At 31.6% G+C, this 21,505-nt stretch overlaps 5 protein-coding genes and 2 long non-coding RNA genes across 18 annotated transcripts; 3 read left to right on the top strand and 4 right to left on the bottom strand.

Moving 5' to 3' along the window:
* Positions 1-36: 36 nt before the first annotated feature.
* On the bottom strand, positions 37-6,578 carry LOC128882537 (uncharacterized). 6 transcript variants are annotated; one of them, XM_054134161.1, is made up of 23 exons: positions 5,865-6,578; positions 5,506-5,701; positions 4,838-5,426; positions 4,682-4,787; positions 4,503-4,630; positions 4,332-4,438; positions 4,162-4,280; positions 3,617-3,700; positions 3,382-3,555; positions 3,197-3,327; positions 3,035-3,137; positions 2,756-2,990; positions 2,618-2,697; positions 2,450-2,563; positions 2,316-2,397; positions 2,204-2,242; positions 2,090-2,148; positions 1,850-2,046; positions 1,624-1,804; positions 1,374-1,566; positions 1,001-1,314; positions 777-951; positions 37-684 (listed from the first exon to the last, which is right to left on the bottom strand). In XM_054134161.1, exons 1-23 carry the CDS (start codon positions 6,576-6,578, stop codon positions 527-529), a joined length of 4,278 nt encoding a protein of 1,425 aa, XP_053990136.1. In that variant the 3' UTR covers positions 37-526. The 6 variants fall into 6 exon arrangements, with proteins under 6 accessions (XP_053990136.1, XP_053990137.1, XP_053990135.1 ...); XM_054134162.1 differs by having other exon boundaries at positions 4,503-4,787; positions 4,838-5,151; positions 5,203-5,426; XM_054134160.1 differs by having other exon boundaries at positions 4,503-4,787.
* A 239-nt stretch (positions 6,579-6,817) lies between these two features.
* LOC128882539 (uncharacterized) lies at positions 6,818-7,884 on the top strand. 4 transcript variants are annotated; one of them, XR_008458458.1, is made up of 3 exons: positions 6,818-6,954; positions 7,022-7,412; positions 7,495-7,884. It is a non-coding gene; the product is annotated as an uncharacterized LOC128882539 (long non-coding RNA). The 4 variants fall into 4 exon arrangements; XR_008458459.1 differs by having other exon boundaries at positions 7,467-7,884; XR_008458460.1 differs by having other exon boundaries at positions 7,022-7,620; positions 7,677-7,884.
* Positions 7,885-8,370: 486 nt separating this feature from the next.
* LOC128882532 (protein YIF1A-like) lies at positions 8,371-10,860 on the top strand. Of its 3 annotated transcripts, XM_054134150.1 has the most exons (13): positions 8,371-8,486; positions 8,551-8,685; positions 8,741-8,804; positions 8,852-9,098; positions 9,153-9,221; positions 9,350-9,444; positions 9,504-9,583; positions 9,957-10,029; positions 10,094-10,150; positions 10,262-10,304; positions 10,353-10,404; positions 10,451-10,512; positions 10,562-10,703. In XM_054134150.1, exons 2-13 carry the CDS (start codon positions 8,649-8,651, stop codon positions 10,616-10,618), a joined length of 936 nt encoding a protein of 311 aa, XP_053990125.1. In that variant the 5' UTR covers positions 8,371-8,486; positions 8,551-8,648; the 3' UTR covers positions 10,619-10,703. The 3 variants fall into 3 exon arrangements, with proteins under 3 accessions (XP_053990125.1, XP_053990127.1, XP_053990126.1); XM_054134152.1 differs by lacking the exons at positions 8,371-8,486; positions 8,551-8,685; positions 8,741-8,804 and having other exon boundaries at positions 9,032-9,098; positions 9,340-9,444; positions 10,562-10,860; XM_054134151.1 differs by lacking the exons at positions 8,371-8,486; positions 8,551-8,685; positions 8,741-8,804 and having other exon boundaries at positions 9,044-9,098; positions 9,276-9,444; positions 10,562-10,860.
* Positions 10,861-11,230: 370 nt separating this feature from the next.
* LOC128882529 (uncharacterized) lies at positions 11,231-13,848 on the bottom strand. Its single transcript, XM_054134145.1, has 14 exons — positions 13,721-13,848; positions 13,612-13,664; positions 13,437-13,568; positions 13,231-13,338; positions 13,070-13,180; positions 12,951-13,021; positions 12,759-12,904; positions 12,664-12,697; positions 12,279-12,333; positions 12,186-12,226; positions 12,088-12,143; positions 11,920-12,019; positions 11,817-11,874; positions 11,231-11,760 (listed from the first exon to the last, which is right to left on the bottom strand). Exons 1-14 carry the CDS (start codon positions 13,779-13,781, stop codon positions 11,674-11,676), a joined length of 1,113 nt encoding a protein of 370 aa, XP_053990120.1. The 5' UTR covers positions 13,782-13,848; the 3' UTR covers positions 11,231-11,673.
* On the top strand, positions 12,769-13,364 carry LOC128882533 (uncharacterized). Its single transcript, XR_008458456.1, has 3 exons — positions 12,769-12,999; positions 13,048-13,205; positions 13,271-13,364. It is a non-coding gene; the product is annotated as an uncharacterized LOC128882533 (long non-coding RNA).
* A 488-nt stretch (positions 13,849-14,336) lies between the features above and the next one.
* LOC128882527 (proliferation-associated protein 2G4-like) lies at positions 14,337-16,712 on the bottom strand. Its single transcript, XM_054134143.1, has 8 exons — positions 16,324-16,712; positions 16,157-16,269; positions 15,804-16,101; positions 15,673-15,753; positions 15,509-15,605; positions 15,145-15,410; positions 14,436-15,086; positions 14,337-14,385 (listed from the first exon to the last, which is right to left on the bottom strand). Exons 1-7 carry the CDS (start codon positions 16,558-16,560, stop codon positions 15,006-15,008), a joined length of 1,173 nt encoding a protein of 390 aa, XP_053990118.1. The 5' UTR covers positions 16,561-16,712; the 3' UTR covers positions 14,337-14,385; positions 14,436-15,005.
* A 56-nt stretch (positions 16,713-16,768) lies between these two features.
* LOC128882525 (uncharacterized) lies at positions 16,769-21,468 on the bottom strand. 2 transcript variants are annotated; one of them, XM_054134140.1, is made up of 15 exons: positions 20,552-21,455; positions 20,320-20,442; positions 20,112-20,267; positions 19,806-20,056; positions 19,428-19,740; positions 19,345-19,377; positions 18,924-18,961; positions 18,663-18,859; positions 18,454-18,616; positions 18,117-18,399; positions 17,848-18,012; positions 17,654-17,772; positions 17,509-17,585; positions 17,282-17,450; positions 16,769-17,215 (listed from the first exon to the last, which is right to left on the bottom strand). In XM_054134140.1, the coding sequence occupies exons 1-15, from the start codon at positions 21,218-21,220 to the stop codon at positions 17,080-17,082; spliced, it is 2,892 nt and encodes a 963-aa protein (XP_053990115.1). In that variant the 5' UTR covers positions 21,221-21,455; the 3' UTR covers positions 16,769-17,079. The 2 variants fall into 2 exon arrangements, 1 of the variants encoding a protein (XP_053990115.1); XR_008458455.1 differs by having other exon boundaries at positions 17,075-17,215; positions 17,282-17,393; positions 17,481-17,585; positions 20,552-21,468.
* Positions 21,469-21,505: the final 37 nt, after the last annotated feature.

Raw genomic sequence — 21,505 nt, 5'->3', positions numbered from 1 at the left:
ACATTAAGCGTACTGAGGATTTTTTGAGTTATTGTTGTTCTGTACCAATTTTATAGAAAAATAAACAATTTAATCCATACAAGATTAATAAGTAATGGCAATCGTTAAAGAAATAGTATGAGAATGTAAAGTTTCATCAAACTAATGCTTTTTAAACCATGTCACAACACAATGTTGCGGTTTATTTTCGCACTTTATAGCACCCTAGTTTTATGAATAAAAATTCTGAGCGACTCTTAAGGCGATTGTGTGTTTGTAACAAAATAACGATTTGCGTGAAACATGTCTTTTATATAGAGCCAACCAGCTACCAAGAAAAAACGTTTACTCTTAGTAGCTAATATGGACATTTCAGCAAAGAGTCAAGTGATCTTATTAAAAAAATCCGAGAAAACTAAATTATGCTTGTATTTTTACAAAGTAAACAAGTCCCTCTGGGTCAAGAGAATCTGTAATATGGGACTGGGGCGCAGATTGGCATAACTCGACATGGCTTTGATAAACAGAAAAGACACGTTGTTTTCTTCTAGGTGCCGTTTTGGCAAAAAAGCCACCCTAATATGGTACTTGGACATGGGTTTAAAATGTATATTAAATCTTCTTTTTGTAAAAGAGTATTGAGAGAGGGGCACGTAATAACAACATACTGATGTGAATCACCTTGTAGCATTTGTAAAGGTGTCCCTAACAAAAAATAAAAATGTACTTGAAGAAAATCTCAATCGTTTGTGATAGCAATTTTTTTTTGTATATAATTTGATAGTTACTTATCATACATTTAGTATCCCTTTTTTGAATGCAACGATATATAGCAAAGGCTAATTTAAGCCCGTCCTGAAGAAAGTATTCAATAATTTCTCCGAATGGCCTTGAAACAAAATGACTGGGTATATGTTCAAGCCAGGTTGAGGAAGTTTGATTTTTAAAGAATTTCATTGAACCAGAGACACCCTATTTACGGAGTAGTATATAAAAGCATACAAAAAATTTTTTAACATACATTCACAAATGAACTAATAATTCTTGTATCAATGTTAAATCGTGAAACGGGTATATCAAAAGATACTATTCCATAAAGCATCTGTTCAATGGTAGCGTTGCCAGAAACATAGTCGGGGTACAAAAATGAAATTGTGTCCTCATCCCACAATAAGGTTTCGTTTCCGTTCCCGAGACAATCTTCAACAGAAGGTGTAAAGGATGCTTCAATTTGTGTTTTAGAAAAATTAAACGGTTTGTTTAAGAGACCTAGTAATTGAGTATTTTTTAATTCAAAGAGTACACGAAAGTTTTGTAAAGTTGTGTCCACAATATCTATAAAAAGCGCGATAGTTAGCGGTACATTTATTTACTAAAATGAAAGCATCATATACCTTGAGGATTTGACTTTTTCGAGAAATATTTGACTGAATTCAGGTCATCAAGAGCTGTTCTGTCTGATTTCTTAGAATTACGTAGCGCGTAAATAAGTTTTTGAACAAGAATAGATTGAGTATCTGTTTCAGTAAGTGATAAATCTTGACGCCAAGCAACGTGAGACGAGTTTAGCACGACACATGTTTTCGCCTGGTAATAGATTACTCATAAGCTAACTCTTTGTTTATATTCGATTTAAAGACTTACCATTAACACTCCGGCTCGTAATAAATCAGACGCTTCAAGACCGGAGCCTTTAATCCATACGCACACTTTCGAATACATTTTCATAATTTTGAAAGATAAGTCATTAGGATAATGAGGAGCTAGTAATACAACGTTCGTTTCGATACTCCTTTGAAGTGTCTTCAAAAAAGTAGCTGTTCCTCTTACGAAAATCAAATATGATCATGCTGGTATAAACCAAAATTACCTTGGCCAACCACAAACTAAAATAATAGATAACTCAGGTTTTTGAAAAATGTATTGTTTAGCTGTAAACACATTGTCAACAAGATGAATTCCCAATTCTTTATAATGATATCCGTTTAGAATGTTGCGAGAATTGCTTTTATGATGTTTACTATTAATGGACTCACTGAATCGTTCAGTTTTTTTTTTCTTCACTTGCTAATACAAAAACTTAGGTGTGAAGAATTTTATAACAACCTACATGTTTAGTTTTATTTCTTCTCAGCAACCCATTACTATTTTTGTGTACAGGTGTATTTTCTATAAAGTTTCATAAAAATCTAATTTATACTCGTGTTAAAAAAATGATAATTACCTTGTTTTACTTTTTGAAACGCTTCTATACAATCTCGATCTGATGCAAAATGTAATTGTTAGCGAAAATATTTAGTAAATTGAATTCATTAAACACTGAGGACAAAACATACGTGATCGTTTTTTCTCTTTTAAAAATTTTTTTTCTAAACAAACGTTTTCCATAGATATATCAATTCTCATTAATTTAGATGCCTAAACAATCTTTTTAGAAAGGCTTTTCTTGTTAAATTAATCTTTTGTTTACATCTAATACAACGCGAAGAGATTTAGCAGCGACAACTCCTGCAAAAGGTGTTTTAGTAAAGCTTGTTCGTAATTCGTCTCCAATGCAATATCCCACTGGATTTAACCAGTAATGCTATTAAGAAAGACGTCTATGTCATCAGAATATCAGCAAAAAGAATATTTTTACATGGTAATTAAAACATATTCCTAAAAAATATATAGTATATTCTTTGAGTAAATATCGAACTAGTAGTGTATATGGGAGCCCTAGGTGAAGAAAATATTCAGGTTTGTAAATGTCACAAAAAAAGGTTTAGAGTGTTACCAAAAAAACATTTTGGAAATTCTAAACGATAAAGCCCATACATAGCTCCTGACCAATAGAGATGCATTGTTGAATTATTTTCGTCTGGAATTCCGAATCGAGGATATGTGTTGGATGAAAAATTGTCTTGTGTTGGAACATGTTTAAACAAATTGGTTATTAACGAGTTGAAACCCGGGCAATTCGCGCAGCTTTTAGCAATGAGTTTCATTTTTAAGTGTTGTAAACAGACAACCTATAAAAGAAAAAATTGAAGATTGGTTTCTTTCATTCGATTACACTGTAAGCCCCCATTTTTTCCAATACACTTCGAGATAGAACCCCATTCAGCTGAATGCTTACTGGTATTCCAGGCCAACAAATTCGCTGAGCCCCAATAAATCTTATAAAGGAATAGTTTATTGCATAAAACAAAATCATATTATGATTGTAGAGAGATACCTTAATAAGGTACTGTGATCGTCTTCTAACAACAGTACATTAGGATCTTTTATACTTAAGTCTTTTTCTTTAGCAAGTATTCTTGAGGTAACGTTTCCTAGAATGTAGACAGCACGTGCACCTTGATAATACTAAAAAGACAATGTAGAATATTTTTGGTAGGTAGCGCACATTGAAGATCTTACGACTTGCAAATTGATTGACGGATGACTTAGACGTATAGCCGCAACAGATAATGACTCACGTAAAAAAGCTAAACGCAAAACAGGAAGATACTGATCCACCGATTCAGGACTTATAATCAGAATCGATGTTAAAGTTGGAGAGAGTGTTACTGAAAATTCACGACACATTGATATCTAAAGGTTACATTGACTTTTATGTTTTTTTCTTGTTGACGATATAACGAAGGGAGAGTACCAATTGACGAGGGTCGATAGGTCCCGAAAGTATAATGTAGTCTTGATTTAAAGTAGGAATACGACCAACTACTGTTGTAGGAGCCTAAAAATAAAAAATTTATAAAAGTAGGCATGATTTTTTTTTTTAATTAGAATAACTTAGAATTGATTAATAATTGAATAAAGATTGCAGTGAAACGTGAATTGAGTGACGAAACATGGTTAAGAGTACAGAAGCATAGTCAAAAATTGATTGTTGCCAGTTGTGAATGTGTTTTCAAAATACAGATACATAAGAAGACTATTTCGCTAGACTAATGTGGCATGGAGTTCAAAACTGACAAAAGACAATGGTTTTATGGTCAATTAAACTAAATCATTTAAATAAATCTTTTCTAGGAAATTCGTAAAGATAATAAATTTAACAATAAAAGCAAACTAGTACATGAGATTAGACTGGTTTTTAACAAAATAAAGAACATATTTAGATATGCTAAAATCGGGTTTACTACATTGAAAGGCATTCGAAATTCGTTCATATTATACATTATCTATTTGCGGTACCTGAAGAGCGGAGACAAGTTTTTGAATTTGTGTGGGAAGAAATGCAAGGGCGACAACAATAGCAAACATAACAATACATTTCGATGCTGTTTTGTGAGGAGAAAAATCCCCATATCCCACTAGTACAAAATACATTTACAAAAAATTGTATAGAAAAGCAATTACAAAACCTGTTGAAATGGTTACAATAGAAAAGAACATAAAATCATTTAATGTTTTGTAATCAGAATGGGCAACAGAATAAGGAGCTTCAAGAATAAACATAGCGGAAGCAAACCTGTGCATGAATTATACGTAGTTGTAAGATTCACACAAATATAACCATTATTTATATAGCATACATTAGTGTTATAACACATGCTCCAATAATTAAAGATATAAGGCGAAGTCGTGCAAGTCCTATCCAAGGAATCATTTGACAAAGAATACCTTCAATTCGTGCAAGACGTAGTACTCGAAGGAATCCAAACTGAAAGTATCGCAAAAATGGACCTCTTATTTTTTGAAAATGGTTTTTTACATGAATTGAATATTGAACTGCAGAATTCTGAGACACTAATCTCGCAACTGCTTTAGCTATTGGCATTGTCGCTAAATCTATTAGTGAAGAAAAACTGAAAATAAATCTAAAAGTTTAAAGGAAAATAAAAGCATTAATCAAAGAAAAAAAATCTACCCTAAAACATCTTGTGCTGAAAGTAACTCGAGTATGTAATCCCAGGTTATCATCCACATAAAACTCTCTTCGACATACCAAAAAACAACTGGAATTTGAGATGTGTTCCATGGTTCTAAAGAAGACGCTCGATGTATTTGTGTTGTGCCCCAAACGTAAAGTCCGCACCATGCGAAATTTCGTAAAAGAACGGCAGCTTGAAAGGACGGAAGCATGGTTACTTTAACAGCAAGACGAAGAGGAAAAACAGAGTAAGTTTCAGGTGAAAAACGTTTCAGACTTGTAATCAGATAGTGTTTCCATGTTGGTCTTGGCTTTTTATTAAAAAAAAAATGATGAAAACAAAAATAACAAGTTATCAATACCTTTAATAAAGGATTGGAGTTACCAATGTCACTGTGTGTATCATGTGATAACGTAACTAATTTTGTATCATGTATCTGGTGATTGTCCATGCAGTTGACTGAGTTTGCGATAGAAAAAGAGTGAGATGTTTGTTTTTTGGATATATTGCTTTCTGATTCATTTGTATATTGTCCTTTTGAGTAAGCGGATGCATTTTGTATGACATATTGGTATGTAGAATCACCTACACAATATTAGAATTGAAGCAATGAATATTTTCACATTTAACGGACACAAGTTGCTCTAAGCAATTCGTTCCTTACCAGAATCGAGAATGTAACCACTGGATAAAAAGGTCTCTTGGGAAATTGAGAGTATGACCGGATGTCCAGATGAGACACTCCTTTCATTTTCTTTATGCATATTGGGATTGTTCATGTAAAATGGGGAGTTTGATAAGTTCTCTTTATATTGTGTGTACTCTTTGCTTGAATGTGTTTCTTGATAGAATTTAAAAATCTGAAAAATGGTTACGAGCCCACATTGAATCATTTTTAAAAAAATTATGTTAACTTGTTAGACTAATAGATAGGGATAACGCGAAGCGTAACAAGTTGTTTGCTTTTTTATACTCTTTGAAAAGAGAGTGTCATAGGTGTTATCATATAACAAACGAAATTACCTGTAAACGCATAAGGAGTTTTATGGTTGTGGATCCAATGGTTCTGAATTTTTTTAAAATAAAATTGCCAAAAGAATTATTTAAACAACATAAAAAAAAATTTTTTTTTTTATTTTTTGTTTTATTCCGCGAAGTTGTGTTTTGAAAATGCTTTGATTCGTCTTCAACAAAAGAACTAGTGAAATAACAACAATTATGTAATAGGATTGTACGATAAAATACTCTTTTAAAAATCAGTGTAATGGAGTAAATAACGTGTTTTCTTGAAAGAGTTACGATAATCACAAACCACCCTATGAGAATAGATATAATATAACTACCAAAAGAGGCAAGTAAAAAACAAATAAAATTAAGATCTTGAGATTTCGTAGTTTCCTTGGCTGTTACTCCCAATAAAAATAATATATAAAATACGAGTGAAAGCTGCCTACATTTGCTTTTAAAATTTTGATATTTTTTGACCGTGTTGCGGCGTTTTGTTCCTTCGGATAATGGATGTTTTGCAAAATCGTAAAAACATGAGGTAAAGAGTTTTACAGCATCTTTTGAATAAAGTTCATTCTTCTCTGTCATTTCCTCAAATGGTTTTGTATTAGAATACGATGCATCACTATTAAATGAGTTGCTTCTTTTATGGCACCGACCCCTTGCCTCTTGTATTTGTTCTGGATTAGAAAAAAATGTACTTATTGGTTTTTTTTTTGGTGTCCTCATATAAAACAAATGACTAAAACTTTTTATTAATATTTCAATTGGAACGAAAAATTAATTTCCAGGATTTATTATTTTTTTAACCAATTCATTAGTGTCACGTAATTTGAATTCCATCCATGTCCTTTCGCTTATTTAAAATGGTTTAAGTAACTTTTAACAATTCAGTAGTTGATTCTATTGCTATATAACATTAGCATGACATGTAAAAATTATTGTAGTCATTGTTATATTCTCTTATGTCGATATGCTACCAACATATTTTTGGATATTTTTTTATGACAAGGGACGACATGAGGTACCAACAGATTTGTCAAGTCTTTTCAAATTGTCGTTATTATCGACGTATCCTTAATTCTAGTACTAAAAAAATACAAAAGTAAGTTAACTTACTAGATGGCGGTTAGGCATACAATTTTTTCATGTTTAATATATTATTTGTATAGAAAACAAACTAACATAAAATTCCTGCGTGATCAGTCGTCTTTTCAATATAAGAGTTTTCAGTAGGTGACGCTCAAATTAAATTCATATGTAATTGTAGTGCTTTCGATATCTTGGTTTTGACATTTAAAGATTTCTAGTATCAAAATGGGTGTTCACTCTCTTAACATATATTGTAGGATGGTTTCAAAATTTTCTAGAGCTGCAATGAATGATTATTTTAAGATGGAATACCTAACTCATATATGAATTCATGCTAGTAAATTTTTTTTTTCTAAAGTTAAATGACATTCGATGTGTTGTAAAGTGATACGTCATTGTTGAGGAGACAATTTTGTAATGCAACAAGTTTTCCATAGATTTAATTTGTTCACCCTTTAATCAAGATTTGAAGTAAGAATTTTTGAATAGTTTGTTATTTACTGTCAACACAAAATCAACATGTAGCTAGAAACGTTTCTTAAAATGTTTCTAGAATGTCATGTCAACATGGACCTTTCGATTCATGTTTATTCATACAAAGAAAGCCGGTACTTTATAATTTTCACAAAAAATGTGAAAAAGGAGTTAGAATAACATCGAATGAGACAGGAACTTGTGAGTAAGAATGGATATTATTTAGGTATTTTCTTCTTGTTAAAGTCCAACTCGACGCAGACTTGGACTTTGCGTTGATCAATCTTTCTTGGTTAGTTCTTACGAGAGGGATCGCCTAATATTTTAGCTTGTAGTGCATAACGTTAAACTTTATTAATTTGAAACTCTAGTAGATTTTTTCAAGCTCACTCTTTTGAATGTTTCTAAAATATCCGTCCTATGTCATTTCAATTTTCTCAATAAATGAGTTCAGTGATCCACGACAAATTGAATAATTTGAAATAATGATTCATGATGTAAAATTTTTAAAAGAAAATAGTTTTGGGGGAAAACATAATTTACAATTGGTGCTATAAGTTTTTCACTAATCTTCTTTTACTTTGAAATTGTATAAAAACTTCAAGAGTAACAAAGCAATGTTTTATAAACAGAATAGTTTCTAATTTGGAAAACATACCAAAATCAATAGGAATGAATTAGTCATTCCATATTTCCTCACCTACGACCATTAAAATGATTTAAAAAGTACTCGCAAAGACTTGTCGTAGTAATGTATATGGTATTACACAAAATAACAAGTATCGTAATTTAAAAGTGTAAAATTCTTTACTTTATCTTGTTATTCTTATTTTTAAAGTGTTATAAATGTTTTTCTTTTTATGAAAAACATTTATTCCGTTGTAATTCACATTTCAGATCGACTTAAAATTTTATCTTTGTTCTAAAGGTACGTATCGTTGGCGTATTTCTATTAATAATTTTGAATGAAAAGAATACATTAATAGTTTACTTTTTGACGCATTTTATAAATAGAGTATAACTCTAAATATTTAAAAAGATAGCATACAGTATTAACTTTTACTGTAAAACGTAAGACAAATATGTATTTTAATTACTTAACTAAAAAGTTAGTATAAATTTATCCGGCAAGTAGGTTCATTATGAAAAGAAAAAATCACAGAATTCCAAATAACAAACGGATAGTATTTCAATACAACTTGTGACCACGAGAAAAAAGGCTTACACTGTAACATGGATACTTCAAGCGACTTTCCTTCATCTTTTAAGGGTAGAAAATATGTTTCGTAACATTTTTCACATCGCGTGTTGAATGATGAGAATAGGAATATCTCACGCTATCCCGCAAGATATGAAACAGTCTAAAAATTTAAGCGTACCCAATTTAAAGTCGGTTTTTTTTTTCGAATCTTCTTCCATTGCACACTTGTACATAGACACGCGAATCGGTTTGTTTGGACATCTCCCTTCGAAGACGTAACCTCTTCTTTAGGCGAAACTGATACTATTAATTTAACTAGTGCAATCACAGCAGCAGCACACGCCGAATCGCATGTGCGTCGAGGCATTAACGCAGCGAATCAATTACTACCTTCATTAACTCAAAATATAAAACATTATTTCGCTGTTAGTCACATGTCTGTGTGGTATAAAATATTTGCTTTTTTTTTTCCTCCCTTTGGAGTAAGATTGTCAAATTGTTTTTTATTTATTTTTTCACTAGCTCTTTTGTTTTAGTACCGTAAAATTTGGTCAAACAACCAACTGATATTTTCTTGCGATTTAGCCTCAGCTTGTGACGAAACTGTACGTTGTGTATTATTATTAAAGAAGAAACTGAAATATTTTTTGAATCATTAGAAAAATGACTCATGGTGATTGTATTGTATTTAAATGTCTAGCCTGACATTTTTTTGTTTCAAAGTGGTTATCAGAACATTTATCATTTGTTACCTGACCTTTACGTTCCTTTAATGGCTTTTACAACTTATGTGTTACTTTGTGGTTTAACTCAAGGGGCACTGCAAGAGTAAGTCCTAAACTAAACTTGAATTCTGCAGAATGAAACGTTCTTCTTAAATTGAGGAGATTTCATCCTCAGATATTTTCCTCTACTGCATCATACGCTTTGATTCTCATTATTTTTGAATCAGCGGTTTGCATCTTCGGTATGTGTATCTTGGCAAAAGAATTTTTGTGTAGATATTACTGATTCTTTAATTTAAAACATGACGCCAGCATAAGCATTTGTTTATAGAGTTATGTTAAGAGCGTACTGTTGTTTACTTACAGAAAATAATAAAAAAACAACACAGGAAGAATAATTATAGAACTTTCATGAAATATATTTTAAATTATAATACATTTCTTGAATGTTTTCAACGCCAAAAATAATTAACTACCAATCTACCACAATCACATTATTTTTTCTCTTAAAGTTAAACTATTTTTTTTTAAATAGAATACTATCTATTCTTCATAATTTTATTCTAATACAAAAATAATTTTTTCTATATCATTTATAAAAAATTTTGGTTTTAGGTTTTTACCTTATTGGCGCCCAGCATCTTCCCATTTTAGATGTTTTGTCTATTTTAGGACTCAAATTTGAAGGGTAAAATGAATTTGATAGAAATAATTTATATTTATTTACCTGTACTATATCAACTCACACACAGATCGGTCGTCATTGTTATTATAGGATTACTTTTTCGTCATATTTCATATGTTTTTTGGTATGTGTTATGCGAATATCCGTATCTTGATAAGCGTGTTACCTTACTATTATTTTTTATCCACGTGTTTAAACGTTTTTTTATTCTTTTTTGTGTAAACTCATGCTGTAGGGCTGTTGCTCTTTACTGTAGTTTGTGTGCGTCCAACAGTTCGGTAAGCTTTTCTTGTACCATTGAATAAAAACTAACGACTTTTGCTTAGTTTCAGTGGATAAAAAAATGTGAGAAGTGTAATCAAACACATTTAGAATGGAGTGAGTGAATTTATCTTTTGTCATTCATTACATCGTAGTTTTATAGAGTCTTCTAAGATGAATGCTACACTGTTTCACTATTTTACCATTGTTATTTCCATTGCTCAAGTAAGTAGTTTTCATTTAAATGTTGTAATAATTCTATTTTTTTTTTCAGATACTATTCACATGGTTTTTAATCCCGTCTCTTTTAAAAAAAGCACCAAAGGTCTAGTCTCTAATGAGTTATGTAAATGTACCTTTTTTTACCTTACTAAAACAAAGAATGCTACATTGCATATTAATGGATGGTTCGATCTGTTGAATATCGTCATCAGCTTTTGTTAGCATCAATATAAAAAATAAAATTAATTGTTTTTTCATTAAAAGCGTACTTCTCAAAATAATTTTTCGTACAATTTATGGTAACTGAATACTTGCGTATAGCGTTATTTAAAATTGTACAAATTATTATTCAACTGCTTAGCGTTTCGTTTCCTTTTTCAACAAAACGGATATTTTAATTAATGAAATTCTTTTTACTTTACGAACAATTCATTTTAAATGTTACATCATTTCTACAAGCCTTCTTGAGAAAAGAACAAGTATTAATTTAATTTTCTCTAGTTGTAAATGCTTTGAATAAATTGATTTAAACTGTTTATCCAATATGAAATTTAAGCAATATTCTTCGTAGACTAAATTTTATTCTTTTATAACCTGTATTTATGTATTTTTTTTTATACATGGATTTACTTCTAGTAACCTAAAGAAAAAAGTGGAAACATCTAAACTAATACAAATATGTATTTTAATATTAATGACATGTAACATTAATAAAGAAATGTAAAGTATTTATGTGCTATTTGGTTACCTTACTAGATTAGCTGTTTTTATTTTTCTATATTGACATTTTTACACCTATTTAAATGGCTCGTGATTCATATTGCAAGGCACTCTCAAAGGAGTTAAAAATAAAATTGAACGAATCTTTAAAAAAGATTAGGTAGGAGTAAGTTGTTGTGTAGTATAGCTATAAAGAAAAAAAGGAAACAAATAATCCACTTGTTGTTTTTCTGTATGTACTTTTCTCGTTCAAAAATCTCCAAAAAAATAGGCTTTTTTATACCAAGACATGCATTCTTATTGGTAACAAAATATTACCAAAATATTTTTATGCTAAGGAATGTTCCAATCTTGGAAATTTTTTCGAGGCAATCGGTGGAGTTGATGCAGCATAATATTTTAGATTAAAAAAAAAATAAAATAACAAATGTTCTCTTTTTTTAGTCAAAACAAAAGGTCTGCAATGGTACTCTTAAAAAAATTAATTGAGTTATTACTAGGACGGCGGCGAGCCGTTATGATGGTAGTCTCCTAACCGAGGGAAAGAAGTAATTGATCGTATTTTGATGTATAAAAAGTTTTCTTACTAGGAACTTTTTTACCCAAGCCACATTTTCCGTTAAAGTACACCATTCATCAAATGCTCTAAAAAAAAATGTCAAAAATAACGTTTATTGTGAAGATGTTTACGAAGCAGGATCAGGCTCTTTAAAAATCCAATAAAGTTCATCAGCATCACGAGATGTGGTCAAAAATTCTGTGTCCGAATCTTTTTCGAAGGAATTTTGTGCTGCAAAACAAGTAGTGTATGGTAAGACACTTTGTCGTTGTTTTCATAAAGATGAATTGTATTGACACCTTGTAAAATATAGTCTGTTTCTTGACATAATTGTTTCAAAGTGAAACCAGCAGCCCTAACGTATTTCAGTAAGGATAGCATGAGGTATCGAGCCTACATGAGAATTTTTGTAGATCCTTCATGTATGCCTACGTTTTCCTAATAGATTTAAGACACCATATGATTTAGTAATAGTCTTTTCTATTATTACATAAAAACTAGGATTAAAACACCTTATAACGCGATAATATTGAATTTCAGGGTTTCTAAAAAAGAAAATAAGACGAAAAAAAAAAGACTTAAACAAAAATTAAGCGAACTAAAAAATAAACACGAACAAAAGAAAGTTAAGAGACTTTGTATAGAGTTTCACATAGGGTTTAAAAGAAAAAGAAAAATTGAGAAAAGTTAAAAAACGTGCTAAAACGCCTGTGTAGCTATGTAAAGCATTCAAGAAGCTTTCAGAATTGTAATAACGAGAGTTTTAATTCCAGTATATTTATAAAGTAAAGAGTAAAGGAGTTTGGAAAACATATAAGGTTTAGTATGAGAAGGGTGTAAAGTATTTGACAGGGACGCATTTCAGGTAAACTGACTCTACAACACGACTTAAAATCGATAATAAAGGCTCTGTGTGCAATAAAAAAAAACATTTTAAACAAATTTTAAAAATTCTTTTTAAAACACTAACCAAGAACCCGACAAAGACAATCCGTTGAAACCTCTTTAGAACAGTACAACAGGAGACCATTGCGCGCGTACTCTTTTGGCCCAAGATTTCTTAATTGAACTAACGCTTGAGAAAACGTTTCCAAGAATTTTTTTTGTTGTAGCTTACTAAACAATCAATTGATAGAATTACGCAACCGGCAAAAAAAATTACTTTTCCTCCTTTTTTTCTTGAGATTCCAGTAAAGCATTGTTTAACTGCCGTAGGTCATTTTCTTTTTGTAACTGAAAATAAAAAAAAAATAATGCAGGAAAGTTTACAAAAACAATTACCTTATGGTATTCTATCAATTTTTGTCGTTCCAACTCCTCTTCTTTACTTTGTTCTAAACGAACACAATGTTCTTGCAATTTTTGATTCATTTCTAGCTCTTTGTGTTTTTTCTTGAAAAAATATTATAAATTTTGGGTAATTCAAGCAAAATAACCCTAACTAAAGCCAATTGCTCTTCTGTTATTCTTTTTTGATGCAAGTGTGAAAAGTTAGGTTCAAGCTCATCTTGATAGGTAGCGTATAATAAGTCAAATTGATGTAAAAATGTCTGAATTAAATTCATTGAGAAATAAAGTAAACAAACGCATGTTGACTTTATGATAAGTTTAAGTAAAAAAATTTAATGTGAACCTATGCGGCACTAACCTTAATTTTTTTTTTCGTTAAAGCCCCGTAAATCATTTTTGTTGGACTCGTTTCCAAAACGCGTTGTCGAATGGCTTCAACGTCAGGAAGAATTAACCTTAATTGTTGTTCCACTTGTGCGTAAACATTGACCTGTACATGAAATGAATTTTTAAACAAGTCTTTATTAGTATACGTGTGCTTTTAAGTCAGTGCAATTTAGTAACACTTCAACATTGGGGACCAATTCTACAGTAACAGGGAACGGGTTGTAGGAGAATATCAAGTTGACGGACGAATTTTACCTTCAAAAATCTTGGAAACCGTTTGAAAACGAGTTCCTTGGCAAGGCAACTTATTTACCATAGGCAAAAAATTTTGACGATTTGAAATGTGCACAATCGATTGCCTGACATGTTAAGGCAGATAAAACAGAACCACCGTAAAGATTCCGAATCAGTGCAAATAGTCCATGCTTTCTTTTTTCCAAATCTTTATGTAGTCAAAAATTAAGAAAAACTGTTATTTTTAGTGATTCAGAAATTTTAAAAACGCTTAAATCCACGAGAGATTGTGATTAAAAAATATATATTTTGTGTAGCACATGTATTTGTAGTAAAGCATAAGATGGATTTGGAAACCTAAGGTTTTTTCGTTTAGTTTACCTCTCACACATATATTGGAAACGACGTTTTTTTTAAGCAGCAAGTTACTGGTTAAGAAAAGAAGTCGCCATTTTCACACATTCTCGGCACCGCGCAATAAAATTGGACCAAAATTTCTTTCTGTTTTCGAGCGAAGAATGTTCCGTAGATAAAATATGTCCCATTTATATTTTTAATGATTCATTCAATCTAATATGAATATTTATTACAATGACAAATGAAATGAAGCGAAATTTTTTCGGTGATTTGATTCTATGGTGTATGTTGAAACGAAACATTTCAAGGACGCTGGTATATGTCTAAAACTAATAGAAGAACGTGAAGTAAGTAATAACCATACTACATGAGGACATACGCAGATTGACTAAAAAGATGAGTATTTTTTTTCTTTTTCCGTTCACTGATACTAAAAATAAACATTTACTATTGTTGTTGACTCCTGATAAAAAAAGAAAAAATGGCGCTACACTCGTGTAAAAATAAAGAAAAGATCAGCAGTTTTATTATTAAAATGAAAATGCTCATTTATATAAACAGAGTGGGTTTTCAAGACGAGAAACAGATAAAAAAATAGTCCTGTTCAAGATCATTAAAATAATGAGAAATCCAATGTTCATATGAAAGGAACGAAATAGAAGGAATAATACATAAAATTGATGACATTGCAAGAAAATGAGATATTTAAAATATCAATGATCAAATACCATTTTTATTTAAAAAAGTCGACTGTTCAGAAAATTGTATTTTTCTGCATTTACTAGTTTTTTCTGAAATTAAAACAATGATTTTTTGTGCTTTAAACAAAACGTGGTAAATGCATTGAAAAATAATTTTCAATTTATGGAGTATGTTTCATTTGAGACTTGTATTAGGTATATGAACTTTTGTAAAAGATCACCGAAGTAATTTAAGGGTCATCAAATACTTATTGACTTTCTTCATTGAGAGTATCAGATTCTTTCAAAGCTTTCTTCTGATGTTTTTTTTTCTTAGGGTTCAGCGATTTCTTAAAATTAAAAAACAAATTGAGTTAGTTTTTTCTTAATATAAAATAAACAATTTACCGCTAATAAACTGAGAAGGGCGGGATCGGTTATTGAAAAACTTGATTTAGTAGTAGCTTCTTGAGCAAAAGGTAATCCTGTAACGCGTTTTGCTCCTCCAGGTAAAAGCATAACAGTGAATTGAAATTGAGCGACAAACTCGCCAGAACGTTCAGTTAACACAGGATAGGCTTCAAGAAGTTCATGACGTTGGCATTCAGAAAGACCCAAACAGCAGAGTTTTTCATTTTGAATAGAACGAGTAGCGAAAGGGAGTGTAGGAAAACCTAGAAACAGTGACGACACACTTGGTGAATTCAATTAATTATGGCGATTCTTCAAAAAGAGGAATTTTGATACAGTTTTCTGACTACGTATTACATACGTGTTGTAACCTCCCTTAAAAACTGTCTTCCCATAGGCGTCTTTAAAACATAGTTTTGTTCAACATTACGACAGAATATGCAGGTTCGATAATCAGACTGATTAAATAAAAAAATCATTAAAAATGAGGAGTGGAAATAGTTTTGAGAAAATAAAAAAACTCACAGGTTTACTCTTTCCTTCTCCAGTAGAAACGACGACATTAATACCATAGACTTCATACATTTCAAATACAACAGGAGTTACCTAGAAAAAATTAAACATGAACATTTGAAAATGATGAGGTTTTGGCGTACACGCTCATCCGTGGATCCTTGAAGAGGGAAAGATTTAAGAGCCTCAATGACATGTTGTTTTAGTTGGCGACACATAACATGATCAACGAGTTTACATTTAAAAGGCTCTACACAGCGTTTCATAACATCTGTAACTTTTGTAGAGTCGACTCCAACTTCGATGGTTCTTAAAGCAGCCTCAGCAGCATTCCAAGCTGCTCGAAGAACGTCAGCTTTACGTCCTACGATCTCAGGTTCACCCACAACAATGGAGTGGGCTACCAGAGTATTGTACCCATCAATATGCGCACCTAATTGACTAGAAAACCAACAAGACGTAATATTTTGTCTTCTTAGCTATACAATTCACAAACATTTTAACAAGATCTCCCGCTGCTAATTTAATGGTATCTGCTGGCAATGGTGAGAAATTGCTGACCATTTCGTTGACACTAATGCATGTCGGGAAGGAAACTCCTTTTTTTATCTAGGATACATTTTATTCAATTTTTTTTTGAATTCAAAAAGGTTTTTCGCTTACCTTTTGATTCGATTCACGTTTTGCATAAACTTTTTCTACTTTTTCTTCAATAAGACAATCACCAAAATTGCATAAAGTATGAACATCGACGCCAGAAACACAGCGAGCAATGACCTGCTTTAAAACTTCATTTGTAATATCAGCAGTAGTACGGTATTTTGTAATAACATCTGGACGAGATTCTGGTTCGTCAGTAGTAGCAATCGATGAAGACACTTGGATGTTTCCTTTCGACATTTTTCAATAAAAAAATACTTCAATTTTTCTGCTTTTATTATACAAATTTTCTAATGAACGCATCTGGTGTATCTGTCCCGTTTCGGGTCAAAACATTTAGTTTTGCAACATTGTATTTTGTCAATTGTATTTACCCTATCGTATTTTTAAATGAACTTTTCTAGCATCTTCGTTATAAAACAAAACGCTAACGTATTAAGATATTTTTTGAACAATTTTGTTAATGCGATGACACTTAGAAAAAAATTCACCGAAATTAATATGTAGATTAATAAAGAATAAAATTTTCTAAATGACATAATAATAATGTGTCATTGTAAATTATTACATTTTACTTTTTTGCTTTACTAATCTTTAAAGCAGTTGTCAAGAAGTGGTCGTGATTATTTTCATAAGCGTCCAGTCACTTTTTTTTCAGTTTACTAAAATGGTTGACACCATTTTTATTTTTTTAATGTAAAACCTTTATAAAGGAGAATTTTTTGAAAAAAAACATCGATACTTCACTACGCGAACGATTTACGATTTTTTTGACGTTGCGTTATCAGGATCTCTTAGTATTAAACGGCGTCGTTTCAAATCCGTTGATCGTGAGGTCATGCTTTTCGTAGCGTCGTCATCTTGTTCTTTTGACCTTGTGGATGTGTCAGAAGAACTAAGTCATAGTTAAAACAAAATGGAAATGAGAAATAACCAGACGAAAGCTAGTGCATAATATTACCTTGAAGGTGAATAAGCGTTAGGTTTTTTGCGAGTGAAAGAATGAAACGAGGATGTTTTTTTTACCGGTAAGGAGCGATAAGAGAGATCATCTAAAGAGCTGGTGAATAAAGCTGTAAAGAGAGTATGAAGTTTATTATTAGGCAAAAATGCAACGCTTGCATCAAAATCTAATAACAAAATAACGTTAATGGACTCACGAAATAGTTTGGTATATTAAACACACACCGTTTTGTCTTGCCATGTGTATCATTCCAGAATGTTTGAGACTGTTTAGTTTATGATATAAATGTAAGCCTAACTTGCTGTACCGTTGAGAAATGAGAAATATGTGAAGGAAAAAAAGATTTTTCAAAATGAGTCAAATACCTACCTTGGGGTTCGCATTGAAGCATTCGGAGAACAACTTAAGACGGTACTACCACTTGAAATGTGGTCGGGAGGTGCAGTTACGAAAAACATCACATCAGGCAACGCTGACAAAACGCCTCGCTTAAAAGAACGTGATAAAAAAAAACATATTAACAACACAAAAACAAAGAAATGCATGAAATTTTGTCAACTTACTGCAATACAATCCGATGTTATAAAAGCGCAATAACGTAAGAGAAGAGGATGATATAGTTGTTGAGGTAGAGCATCTTCAAAAAACCCTTCAACATTTTCAGCAGCACGTCGATAATCTGACATTTGATTTGTTTTAGAACGACGTTTCCTTAATATGTGTAATACCTAACAAAAAAAAAAGTGGGGTACAGAGCAAGAAAGTAAAACAATATAATCAGAAAATCATTTGAATCAAAGCAGGATGTTCTTTTCTTTTTTTCATAACATACAAAGCGAGTAGCGTCTCTTTGCAATTGTAAAGCAACACGCGACAGTCGTGCTAGAATTCGATGCCAATCAGAATTGGAAAGGGAAGTTACATAGGATTGCGTAGAATGGTTGTTATACGCGACATAAGCATCCCATATATTTCCAAAAAAATGAAGAGAGGAATCGGTTTCGTTAGTAGACAACAGAGTATCATTAGCTGATATGGATAAATTTTTGAAACTATTTGATTGATCAGGAAAGACGGCTAAATGAACATTTCCGTTTTTAGAAATATTAGCTACGCTAAAAATATAAAAATAAAACATATCCTATTCCTCTAGGAAAAGAACAGAATACCTTTCAATAAATTGTAACGCTTCCACAAAAGGCTTCACGGAAAGTGCAAAAGAACAATCAGAGAATGACGAACTCGTTTCATTAATTGTAAGCGACGATATAGGGTGAGTTGAATTATACAGAGTTGAGGCACTACCGGGTTCTTCTGAACTTCTTTGATTTTCTAATAGAACGATATTATATTAGCGGGAAATTTAAATTTGACTTACTACATAATAAAGGCTGAGAAAGAATTGATAATAATAGAAAAGCAACATCCAAAGAGGAAACACGATCTGGTAAACCCACAATTGATAAATACCTAACAAAAGCAAGGGTTGATGTAAGATATTGTGTCTCTTGATCGTCGGGGTAGCGTTTTGGTAAACTTTGTCGCGATTGCATTGTTTCTCGTTGTAACACTTCTCTGATAGCATTAAAAATAAAAAGGTGTTATGCAATTGAGTTCTTATAAGTGGACACTTATTTACGGTAGTTGATTGGTAATGAGTTGTTTCTGTTCGGAACTCTAGAAAAAAAAAAACGCACGATAGAAACGAAAAAGTGAAAACCACTAATAATTTATTTATTTTAAACAGAAAAGACAATCAATACACATCGTCGCTACTGGTGAGTCTGTCGAAAAAAAAACTCTAATTTTAATTTTCAATTTTATTACTAAGGATGAGCAGAAGAAAAAAGAAAGGAGGATAAGGAAGGATAGATTCAATTGGGAATGAGATAATGAATGTAGCGGTTAATATAGTCTGATGTAAAGCTTTAAAAAAGTGCATTGAAATGAGAGGTCAAGAGGTGAGCACGCAAAGGTTTCGTGTTTTACTGTAGTTCACCAAATAAATTCAACAGGTAGTTTGAATTAGTTATATAAAAGAAGAAAAGATTTTGACGTACAGTAAGAAATCGAAATTGATCTTTCCATGATTCCTAATATTTGAAAGAATAAAGCCATCAAAAAAATGGAGAACGTTCTTTACCTCTTTTAAAGCTAATACTACACGCAATGAAGAAAGTTCTTGTTCTATAACATCGGGTGTAGCGAAGCGAGACGCTTGTGCTCGAAGAAAAAGTGCTGAATTTCTTACACCGTCTTCAATAGATGTGAAACGAAGAAGAGGTATAAGCAACTCTTTGCTGACTGCTTTGATCATTTGAAAATCATAGTGACGAGTGGAAATTTGATTTTTCAAATGTTGAAAATGTTCTTGTAAAAGTCCGAGATGCTTGACGTAATCCGTTCTTGATAAAATTCCTAAGCTTAATTGATACGCTAAGGCGGTTGCTACTGTACTAAAAAATAAAGAAAAGAAAACTTGTTTTTTAATTCATATACAGGCAAACAAACGGAAACGTACAAAAACATTCCCGGTGTTTCTAAACTATGATGCCTTAAAGCCTCAAGGATTACTAAAGAAGAAGAACTGGAATGATACTCTCCTATACCATCTAGAAATCGGTATGTTGAGTGATCCTGAATGAATTCATCTTCCCAATCAGGATCTCTCTCTGTGATATGACAACAATTTTTCCACAAGTTAAAACGTCGAGTTTCTTCTTGAATTTTCTCAATTTCGTCCGTAGTACAAACAATAGAATAATAAGGAAGCTATTTTAAACCAAATAATCTTTTTATAGTAGAGCGTAACAAAAAAAAAACGTACGTTACTTTTGGATGGAACAAAATACTCTGGAGACACAGGTCGATGGTGATCAATTATAAATAGAGATGGTTGCCAAGTCGAATGACTATTATGTTTTTTGAAAAAATTTCTCACGTCTTTACGAGAACCCACGTTTATAAAAAATAAAATATCGCACTACAGATTAAACAAGTATGTTAACCAAATTTGTTATTTTTTTTTACAATACTTCCTGTAAAGAACGTTTTTTCGTCGTAGATAACAACTCAAGAGTCAATGCTTTTTGTAAATGGGTATAACAAGAAATTGGAATGAGATTTACGTTTAAACCGAATCGCTCAGATATTCCTTCCTATGAAAATAATATTTTTATTTACAATTAGAGTCAGGTAACCCCAAAAAATTAATTCTGTTTTAATTAACAAGTCATCATTTTTTTCTTTGTTTTGTTCACAATTCACCTTGAGAAGAGCTACTGCGCAGACCGCGTCAGGGTCACAGGCAGCAAAAACGGTCATATGTCTATCGAATTTTGAAACAGAATAAATGGATAAATTTTTTTCTTGCATATCTTGAGCATCGGCGATAGCTTGAATCAAACGGTTTGCAGTAGATTCAACGGAATCATTGAAATTAAAAGTACCAGAAGATTCAATAAATGCATCAGATGTTTGTGAACTGGTTTGAGTAGAAAAGCATTTAGAAACATGTTCGTCTATGTATGAAGGGGAATTAATGAATTTTTTATTTTTTATAATTTTTTTCTGAAGCGCGTCAAACAATTGTACTAGTAATTCTGGTGCGCCTAAATAAATATTATGATACGTTGAAATCGATGTACTAGAGATGTTATTGGAATTAGAGTTAACATTTTGTGGTTGTAAAGGTGTTGGAGCAAAAGACGATTCGTTATAAGCGTCATCATAATGGTGAGATGTGGAGGAAGATGAAGGATACGAAAAACTGGACTGTGAAAGTCGAATACAGGGCTCACGAGTTGTCTTTGACTTTGGGGACTTCGATATAATGGAAGGTTGCGTCGCTTCATTATCGTCGTCATCTTCATTTGTGTTTTCATCTTCTTCATCAAAAGACGCTTTTTCATAATGACCTGTACTAAAAGTTGTCATTTTCAAGTCAAAGTCATATATTACTTTAAGAGTGTTTTCTTTTTTGTAGCAAAAAAAAAATTTTGATTATTTTGACTCTGTTACCACCTTGTGTACTTGACAGGTGCCCCAGAGTCCTTTATCAAGATCTATAAATTATACAAATCTCTTCATATTAAATCAAAAGAAGATGATCAAGACTCAGGGCACTGGGGCCAAAGGCTATACTCATGAATTTTATTTTTGGACTTTTAAGTAAATACAATCTAACAGTTAATTGGAACAGGAATTCAGACAGTACCAATT

Source organism: Hylaeus volcanicus, unplaced genomic scaffold, assembly GCF_026283585.1.
Source record: "Hylaeus volcanicus isolate JK05 unplaced genomic scaffold, UHH_iyHylVolc1.0_haploid 12050, whole genome shotgun sequence".
Classification (NCBI taxonomy): domain Eukaryota; kingdom Metazoa; phylum Arthropoda; class Insecta; order Hymenoptera; family Colletidae; genus Hylaeus; species Hylaeus volcanicus.
Note: the sequence above shows the minus strand (reverse complement) of the source record. Positions and strands in the feature narration are given on the sequence as shown.